This window comes from Rhagoletis pomonella, unplaced genomic scaffold (assembly GCF_013731165.1).
Source record: "Rhagoletis pomonella isolate Grant_MI unplaced genomic scaffold, Rhpom_1.0 Rhpom_scaffold_05110, whole genome shotgun sequence".
Taxonomy (NCBI): domain Eukaryota; kingdom Metazoa; phylum Arthropoda; class Insecta; order Diptera; family Tephritidae; genus Rhagoletis; species Rhagoletis pomonella.
In genome coordinates, this window is record NW_023463656.1 from 1 (window position 1) to 10,533 (window position 10,533).

The following is a 10,533-nucleotide window of genomic DNA, read 5'->3' on the forward strand; positions in this document are numbered from 1 at the left end:
AGCTAACGGACAGGTAGAGAGGGTTAATCGGGTTATTAAAACCATGTTAGGCAAGTTGAGCGACCCTATCGATCATGCTGACTGGTCAAACAGGCTCCTGCAAATAGAATACGCATTGAATAATTCGGTTCACGGTACCACAAAAAAATCGCCCAGTATGCTTCTTTTCGGGGTAGAGCAAAAAGGAGAAGTAGTAGACAAATTTACGGAATACTTTGAGGATAAGCTTGGCGCACGGGAAGAGCGTGATCTGCAAACAATCCGGCGCGATGCCGCTGAGGCAATCCAAAGCTCCCAAGAACGTAGTCAAGAATATTCTCTAAGACATTGCGTGAGAGCTAAGAAGTACAATGTCGGTGACTTCGTCGTAATAAGAAATGTAGACACTACCGCTGGCACTAACAAAAAACTCATCCCAAAATACAAGGGACCCTACGTCGTGCACAAAATCCTCGGGAATGATAGATACGTTATCAAGGACGTAGAAAATTGCCAGTTAAGTCAAATCCCATATGATGGAGTGGTTGAGGCCAATAGAATGCGTGGGTGGCTTGAGCAAAATATGGAGGCTGGACCTGTCGAAGAGCAAAGCAATACCCTAACCTAAACTAAGACCTTTTAACTATATGTGATATTTCATCCAAGTATTTAAATAACAATAGTTAAGTAATTTTGTTAAATTAAGCTTCTGATCGAGGTCGATCAAATGTCAGATTGGCCGAGTTGTTAACACCTTTCCATCTCTAACCTCGAATGCAACCCTGTTGTGTGATTGGCAATCCTTTTGTGTGATTGACAATCCTGACTGCAGCCCTGCCTATCACATTCCTTTTCCTTTTTCCTTCTCGGCTATTCCTTTTCTCTCGCTTTTCTTGATAGATAGAGAATTTTCTGGAAAAAAAGCAAGTCAGAATCGACACGCGCTTGTAGAACAAGTTCTCTTTTGGAAATAAAATTGTGATTTTTGCGATCGTAAAAAAATTTTCGTTAGAATTTCGAGGTTTTAAATTATTTTCTGAGTATGCAGTTTTGTATCCCATCGAATTCTAGTAGAATAAAGTACAAGTTTCAAATGGCTAAAAATTTCGATTGATTTTTTAGAATTTTTAAAAAGCTCGAAATTTGTACGAAAGTTTGTTGAATTTTTTTTTTTAATATGGCACAAATTTGGAAAATTGGATTTACACGGGTTTTGTTAAAGAAAGAACTATATTTTTATAAAAAAATAACAAAAGTTCAACAACAACAAAAATAATACGTTAGAACTTGGCATAAAGTGTTTCGGCTAAAATGTTTTTACCACTGTATGTATGGCTGCCAAGCTGCCAATCTGAATTGCAGCGGCACCATATATGGCAAAAGAACGATGCTGCTGGCGTATGCAGATGATATCGATATCGTAGATCTGAAGCAAAGGGACGTAACCGCAGCATTTTCCAGTTTAGAAAAAGAAGCTAAAGAGGTTGCTCTAGCGGTGAACAAGGGCAAGACAAAGGACCTCCTGGCAACATATAAAGAGTCCACGCGATTCGGCACACATGTCACTATTGGCAGATATAACTTTGAAGTAGTGATGGACTTTGTCTACCTAGGATCCCGCATAAACACCACCAACAACGTCAGCCTGGAGATCTAGCGAAGAATAACTATTCCCAATAGGTGCTACTTTAGGCTCGGTGTGCAATTGAAAAGCAGAGCCCTCTCTCGACGAACGAAAATCACGCTCTACAAATCTCTCATCATGCCCGTCCTTTTATATGGCGCAGAAACTTGGACGATGTCGAACAAAGATGAGAAGGCTTTGGTGGCTTTGAGAGGACCATTCCACGCAAGATCTACGGCCCTGTTTTCGTAGACGGCGGGTATCGGAAAAGATGGAATGCCGAACTATATGAGGTTTTTAACGACATGGACATAGTTAAGCGCATAAAAATGCAGCGATTGCACTGGCTTGGACATGTTGTACGCTTGGATGACGACGCTCCGGTGAAAACATCCTTCGAATCCGCACCCATGGGTGGACAACAAAAGCAAGGGCGCTCACGAACGCAATGGAAGAACCAAGTGCAAAGGACCTGTCTGCGCTCGGGATAACCAACTGGCGCAAATTTGCACAGGAGAGAAGCAATTGGAGAAGCTTTTTGGTCTCGACCCAGGTCAGAACACCTACAAGGCCCCCCTAAATTCGGCCTTGCATGTATGTACATACATATTTACACATTTATAACCCAGTAGAAATCGGTTGTATGCATTCATGAAGAATGCTTGCTATATGAGCGAATTAGTGTGACAATTCATGCGTAGTCATGCATTTCCACAACTAAATTTAAATTCTAGCGAACGTACGTTGTTGTGGTTTTAAGTATATTTCTTGATAAATATGAAGTGGAATTTTTGTAATATTTTCAGTCTTGTATACAAATTTTAGTGAACGGACGTGTTGTGCGATACTATTTTCAGCACTAACGGGCTGATACAAGATATGCATTTGCATATCTAAATGCTACTTTTTTGTGTGTTCCCGTATATTAAAATGTATCAGAAAAGTAGCATTTACATATGGGGATACATATCTTGTAAAAATGCTTCAATACTGTTCCATTAATGCTTTTTTGTATGTTTGGAACATGAATACAGCCATATGCATATACTCTAAAAAAATTTTGTTTAAAAGTTGCGCATATTAAGATAGGTAACCAGTTTCCTCCCTTAATAAATGCAAATTTACACACCGTGTTAATTAAATTAAACACTGCGTGCTTACTTTTACTTATCATGTGTGTGGCGTAGAACAAATTTCAAATTTGGTTTTTGAGTTCTAAACATTTATTGTTCACAATTTCGCAGTTTACACATAAAATGTTTAAAATTTCTTCTAAAAAATGTTCGTTTAAATTTACGCATATAAAGAGAGGTAACCAGTTTCCTCTCCTAGTGTGTGCAAGATTAAACACTGTCTGTTTACTTTTACATACCAAATTTGTCACGTAGCGCACACAAGGGGTAGGTTTTGGGGTTAAATATATTATGATTTAAGAAATTTTGATAGAAGAAAATTTCTTTTCCATTTCTTGTGTGTCATTTTGTAAGAATTTTTCTTTTTTCTTGAGAGCTCTTAAAAGTTTAACTACGAATGAAAACATTGTCCTAAAAATATGCAATGCATACTCACCTACTGTTGCTTTTTACACTTTACAGCCTAAAAAAGTTTACCACTGATATGTACTTAAAAGCATTCGAATATTTAATTTGCTAACTTGAAATTCGTTCCACCAAAATGAGCTACATGATAAAAATACAAGTTCAGTTAAATTTTCGTTATTCGATTCGAAGTATTAAAAAAAGTGATAAACCAGAAATCGACGAAAATGAATATAAAAGTGTAAAACTTTCATTGAATTACGTAATTTATTTATATTAATATTCTTTTGTAAAATTTTGTATTACTTTTGAAAGCTGAGTGCATCTTGTGTTTGTAGAACTTTTTATTAAACAAGTAATTTTTAAGCAAAAAGAAAAACCAAATTCAATTCTCATATACAAATTTAGGAGTACCGTTAATTTTTTCATGATCCAATGATCGGATCTAAACCAAATTACGGGACGACCCTTAAGGTACCATCTTTCCGGTAAAAAAAAAGAATTATTGGAATCGGTTCGTCGGTCCAAAGTTATGCGGTGGAATACATAAAAGAAGAAAAAATACTCCGAATAATTGATAACCTCCCCTTTTTTGAAGCTGGATGAAAATGTTTGATTTCGTTGTAAATTTTATGTAAATAAAATGTAATTTATGAAACTTTAAAAAGTGATTTATTTATTTCATACTGTACATAAAACTTGCATAAATGTATTTTAAAGAGCGAATTTTCAGTATTTTCTGATGACATATATTTAGAAGTATAAACCCTTTCCCCCAAAAATATATGTATTCCTGGGTGCACCCCTGGCACTTAGTATTTATTATTTGTAAAAAATATGTTTTTACTTTCAAAATGTTTGTAATTTTAAACATTTCATGTGTATATTTATGTGTATATTTTAAACAACTCATGTTCAAAATCAAATCTTGAACATCTTGTGCGTATAGTTGAACAGATTCTGGTTGAAAAATAAACACTTTTCAGTAGTAGTTTTACACGCACTTTTTAGAGTGTACAGCAGTACCCAACCGTTCTCAATTGATGAATTACTATACATTTTTCACACCATTTTTATATATATAGATACTTCCAGATAGTTGCCTCTCCATACTCAAATGCAATGTAGTTAAAATATATTAAGGAACCATCATAACATTAGGGCTATTTCTGGATTTTTAACTTTTTGATATTTTCTTCCCCAACTTTGACTATCTCGGGTGAAAAAAAATGTACAGAGCTATAACTTTACATTACATAAAAAAATTGCTCATTTAATAAAGATTTCAGAAAGGCGCCACACTTACTGTTTTGAATAGAAAAAAACAAGTTATAGCCGCTTTTGTGGGTAAAGGACTGAGACACGCTAGAATGTATTTAATAGATTTAAATTGAATTTGCTCTTGTTACCGTCAAATGACATGCTAAATAGTACAAACGTACATAATTACTTGCTTCTGACATTATTTTATGTTACTTACCGGAATTCGGACTAGAGTCTATAACAAGGGCTATATCTATCAATATTTTGTGTGAAGGATGGGTTCACGTGAAATAAGATATACATGAGTTGTTTGAAGAAAAATGTATTCATTTATTGATAAAATATGCTCAAATTGGTGATCTTCTACTCTAATACAAGCTCGGCACCTTTTAAGAAAAGACGCTTTTAGAGATTTTAAACTCAATTGGACTATCTCAGCAGCAGCTCCATTTATTTGTTCCCGCAAATGCTCTTCGTTTCGAATTGTTTTTGAATAAATTTTGTCCTTAAGACAGCCCCAGTAGAAAAAATCTAATGGATTCAGGTCTGGCGATCAAGCGGGCCACGTGATTGGCCCGTATCGTCCAATCCATCGGCGAGGATAAGTTTCGTCTAAATGAGCCCTTACTTCACGCCCGTAGTGAGCAGGGCACCCGTCATTTTGCAGCCATAGTCTTCGCCGCAGGTTTAAGGGTACATCTTCCAAAAGAGTTGGAAGCCGTTCCTGTAGGAACTCTAAATAACTGTGAGAGTTGAGCGTTGGCGGCAGTTCCACAGGTCCCAATATCTGACAATTAAAAATACCGCACCATAAATTTATTTTGTACCGGTACTGCGAACGATCTTCTCTCATTTAGTGAGGATTGTCTATCTGCCAACTGTGAAGGTTATGTAACTTAAAATAACCATCACGTTTGCATGATGATTCATCGCTCCAAATTATTTTATTAAAAAAGTTGGGGTCTGATGCATGCATTCGCAACATTTCACGGCAAAATCTAACCCTCGACAGGTAATCTCTTTCCTGTAGAGCCTGAACACCTTGAGTGTGGTAGGGATGAAATCGATGGTCTTTTAAAGCTTTATGAACTGTAGTTTTTGGTATTCCCGTCCGTCTTTCCATCATTCACACTGAAGTCGATGGACCTAGTTCCACTTCCTCTAACACAGCTTCAACATCTACCGTTGCAGGACGTCCTGTTTCGCCGCCACGCCTTCCAGGTATGCGACCTTAAAAAAGTAAAAAATTATAGTTAACAAGCAAGCAAACAAGAAAGGTGTAAAAATCACTTACCTTCATATATTTCTCTATGGGTCCGGGCGAATACTTCACGACCCGGATGTCGACGAGTCTTTGAGCAGCTCTGGCATTACAGCAAGCTTCACCGTAAATTAGGTGAATATCCGCATATTCATGCGACGTATACTGCGTGTTCTCTGCCATAGTATTAATAACACAATGTTCGAAGGGTCCAATTTCACAAAATCCACTTTCACTAATTCCGGTAAGTAACACAAAATAATGTCAGGAGCAGGTAATAATGTACCTTTGTACTATTTAGCATGTCATTTGACGGTAACAAGAGCAAATTCAATTTAAATCTATTAAATACATTCTAGCGTGTCTTAGTCCTTTACCCACAAAAGCGGCTATAGCTTTTTTTTTCTATTCAAAACAGTAAGTGTGGCACCTTTCTGAAATCTATATATTATTCTGAAACAAGGCGCTTATTCCCAGCGATCTACAAATCGTACAGAGACATATTATATATCAAATTAAAGTGCCCGATCTGAAACTTTGCACAAACTTTTCAGATTTAAGATTCATTGAACCATTTTCGAAATATTTGCGTCGAAAGATTTTAAAATTTTTACATTGAGCAAAGCATTGCTACGTTCATTTCGAGAGGCAGCGCCTCAGCGGGACATATGAGGAAGGAAAATTGTTCCATTTATTCGCTTTCGTCTCTGCTTTTGTTTCATATCGATCAAAGCATTGCTACGTTCGTGTGCATGTAGGCAGCGATGCAGCGGAAGATCTGCAAAGATAATGTTCCCTTCGTCTCTGTACATACACAAAATTGTTGCATATACATACATTCATTCATACACATTTGTTAAGGCACAAGTGCCAAACTATCAACAACAATATTGCTTCGTTCGTGTTCATATACGCAGCGCTACAGCGGGACATAGAATGAAAAATTTTTCCATTTATTCGCTTTCGTCTCTGTTTTTGTTTCATGTCGAGCAAAGCATTGCTACGTTCATATGCATGTAGGCAGCGATACAGCCGAAGATCTGAAAAAAAGATGATGCTTTTGGCTTTGTACATACACCCATATGTGCATTTTTCATGGTTTCTTTTAACGTTTTTTTTCTAACGAGAAATATGGATCTATATTACAAACATATACATGTCTTTCTCCCTTTTCTATAAGTTTTGATTGAAAGGTAGTAAAGAAATTCCAACGATAGGAATAACAGTGGCTCTAAAACTGCAAATGGGCACAAACATACATAAGTACTTTACGTTACAGTTAGTTGCGAGCTCTGGTATGTATGTATGTACATATGTGTCAAGGCAAAAATGCGAAAACTATCGGCAACAATATTTGTTTTGTTCTGTTCGTGCTATTTGCAACAAGCAATTTTAGAAATTTTGATATACTAAACCATAAAAGATACAATAAACGTTTATAAAATGTCAGGTGAAAGGTGTATAAGGCGAAAGCGAAGTTTAACAAGTCGAAGAGAAGAGGTGACTTTTATTTAAAAAAATTGAACTTTAGGGCTAATGTATTTGTGTACATACATATATGTTTGTATGTATGTATGTATATTCACGTTCTCATGCAGAGCCGCAGACACGTATCTTCTATGGCAAGTTCTTTCAAAGCAGCCTTAAACCCTGTAGTTCTTCCGGAATATAGTTCACTTGGGGGCTTAACAAGTACATGCTTGCAGTGCAAAGCAAAACATTTCAGCAGTGAAAAGGAAAGTCTATACCTTTTATTGTTTCATAACTTATAGTCTTAACACGTATTTGAAATTGCTACATTTAGGTAAGAAATGGCTTTGCGACATGTTGTCACGCTGGAAAAGTCAAATTTCCAGCATTACGTGTACCTGAGTTTTTAAAATCTGTGTTTGAAAACGATTTGAGCTCTTGGCGCCGACATTACTTGGAGCACATACGGCAACTAAACAGTTCGTTTGCTTTTGCATCATTCGAAGCGAAAATTGCAGAGCCAACAGGACGTGGACCATATTGCTTCCGAATACATGGATCCATATATCATAGGGTGGGTCCATTGCATGCAGATAATCCCGCCGAATCATCCTACGCTCAGCTGTATATTCTTGACACGGATCAAGCAATTGATATTAGGGCGCAACACAACTCAAGTTGCGACAAGTCTTTACTGAAAGAAATTCATGAAATGCTTTCGAACATTAACCCCTTGGCCCGTGAGTATAAGCATATGGCGCAGGTAGAACGTGAAGAAGAGCAGAGAGCAAGAGAAGAAAATCGAGGACGGCATCAGGTTAGCATGCTACTTTTTAACAGCGTTAGTGACCGACGTTATAACTTGCCAAACTGCTCCGAAATTGCGGCGGTTTTTACAACGGAAGATGGTGAGCCACCTGCAAGTCGAAATTTGCGAATATTTCCGCGTAACTCTGACATGCGGAACTTATCATTTGTGTCAACGCTACACAGATTATGTGATCCTTTAGTTTATCCCCTTTTGTTTCCATATGGCGAGCCTGGATATGATGAAACTCTCCTGCATGAACAAGATCAACGAACGGAGCATAGATTTAAATTAACACAACTGCAGTTTGTTTCTTATCGCATGGCGATTAGAGAAGGTTTTAGTTTGCTTCGTGTCTCAGGTAAACTTTGGCAACAGTATTTGGTTGACCAATACGTCAGAATTGAAGGAGCACGTCTGGCCTTTCTGTGCACCCATCAGAAAGAACTACGTGTTGAAACATATGCTGGTTTGCATGATTATTTAATACGTAGATCCAATATTGAAAATGTGCGTCCTGGCCGTATAGTTGTTCTGCCTTCAAGTTTTGTTGGCTCCCCTCGCAACATGAACATGAATTACCAAGATGTCATGGCTATTGTGAGAAAACATGGAAAACCGTCTCTTTTCATAACGTTCACATGTAATCCCAAATGGCCAGAAGTCGTTCAAAATATAGAAATATACCAAGGATCGGAAATGCGTCCAGAGCTGATAGCCCGTATTTTTAAACAGAAACTCAAAGAGCTTATGAAAGATATTTCACAAAAGCATGTGTTTGGGAAAGTAAAATACTACCTATATATCATTGAATTTCAGAAGAGGGGTTTACCTCATGCCCACATATTGGTAGCCCTTCATGAGGAGGATGTTATTCGTGAGCCTTCTGAAATTGACCTGGTTGTTTGCGCTGAGATTCATAATAAGGAGACAGAGCTTGAGTTGTATGAAATTGTGTCGAAATGTATGATTCATGGCCCGTGCGGCATACTTAATCCATCATCGCCCTGCATGACTGCTGATACTGGAATTTGCTCAAAAAAGTATCCCAAATCTTTTCAAATTAATACGCTTTCAAATATAAACGGCTATCCCCAATATCGTCGCCGCAATGATGGAAATAAAATAGTTGTTCGTGTCAGTCAAAATTCAGTTGAATTAGACAACCGATGGGTAGTCCCCTACAACAAATATCTGACCAAAAAATACAATGCTCATATTAATGTAGAAATATGTTCATCTATAAAGAGCGTAAAATATCTTCACAAATATATTTACAAAGGCTATGATTGCGCAACCGTTCAAATTATCGAACAACAAATTGATCGTGCGGTTTTTTATGATGAAATATCTACATTTGTAGATGATCGATATGTTAGCGCTCCTGAAGCCTGCTGGAGGCTTTTAGAGTTTCCCATGCAAGAAAAATCCCACACGGTGAAAACACTTGCAGTTCACTTGCCAGAGGCACAAAATATTTATTTTCGTGAAAATAACGCTTTCTCGATGTCGCGATACCACCTTAACCGCATATTTCAAATTAAATACTGTGGATTCTTTTGCTAATACTTTGTTGTATTATGAAATTCCTGAATACTATACTTGGCAAGAAGCGTCTCGCTCATGGCAAAGGAGGAAATGCCAGGGCAATGCAATTGGCAGGATGTATACGGTCGATCCAAAAAATCGTCAACTTTTTGCTTTACGTTTATTGTTAACTTCGCTAAAAGGACCAAAGTCCTTTACAGATTTATTGACTGTGAACGGGGAACACCTGTCCTCTTATTAGGAATCAGCAGTAAGGAGAAAGTTGTTGGCGGACGATACGGAATGGATAGCTGTACTTGAAGAAGCCTCTGCCTTTAAAATACCTGAGCAACTTAGACGTATATTTGCAATGATTTGCGTATTTGGGGAACCAACTTCACCAATTGAGCTCTGGAGAAAATTTAAACTCCATCTTTGTGAAGACTTTCTAAGGGATAATTCGGAAGACAACAGCGAGGTTTTGGCATTGAGAAATATAAGCCATGTCTTACAATCGTATAACACATCTTTGAAAGACTTCGGTTTACCTGCAGATGATCTTGCCACTGAAAACTTAGAGATAGAGAACTTTAACATACACGATGAAGTACTATGCGGCCAAGTACTCAAGGAACAGCTTAATCCCGAGCAAAAGTATATTTTCGACCAAATAATCCTTGCAATTTCCACTAGCAATGAAGTCATAAAGGCTTTCTTTATTGATGGTCCTGGCGGCTCCGGCCAGTATAATCCACCATATTCGTAGCCTTGGGCAGAAGGTAATATCCGTAGCTTGGACAGGGATTGCTTCAATTTTACTTCCTGGTGGAAGAACGGCACATAACGTGTTCAAATTCCCAATACCCTAGACTGAATCTTCTGTTTCCCTTATTAAACCTGACAGCAATCTCGGAAAAGCAATCAAATCTTCCATGGCAATAATATGGGACGAAGCTAGCATGGTTCCTGGGACTGCTTTACTATGCTTAGATCGGTTATTGCGTGATATTCACCAAAATGAAACACCTTTCGGAGGAAAATTTGTTTTGTTAGGTGGTGACTT

The 10,533-nt window shown here is 37.5% G+C and overlaps 1 protein-coding gene across 1 annotated transcript; it reads left to right on the forward strand.

Moving 5' to 3' along the window:
• The first annotated feature begins 7,847 nt into the window (after positions 1-7,847).
• On the forward strand, positions 7,848-10,236 carry LOC118755005. The gene is made up of 2 exons (XM_036489864.1): positions 7,848-9,270; positions 10,007-10,236. Exons 1-2 carry the CDS (start codon positions 7,848-7,850, stop codon positions 10,234-10,236), a joined length of 1,653 nt encoding a protein of 550 aa, XP_036345757.1.
• Positions 10,237-10,533: the final 297 nt, after the last annotated feature.

Excerpts from the sequence above, each read along its gene's own strand:
- LOC118755005 (XM_036489864.1), top strand. The coding sequence starts at position 7,848 with ATGCTTTCGAACATTAACCCCTTGGCCCGTGAGTATAAGCATATGGCG. Across the intron at positions 9,271-10,006 it reads TATCGAACAACAAATTGATC|ACTTCGGTTTACCTGCAGAT; the intron begins GTGCGGTTTTTT and ends CATCTTTGAAAG.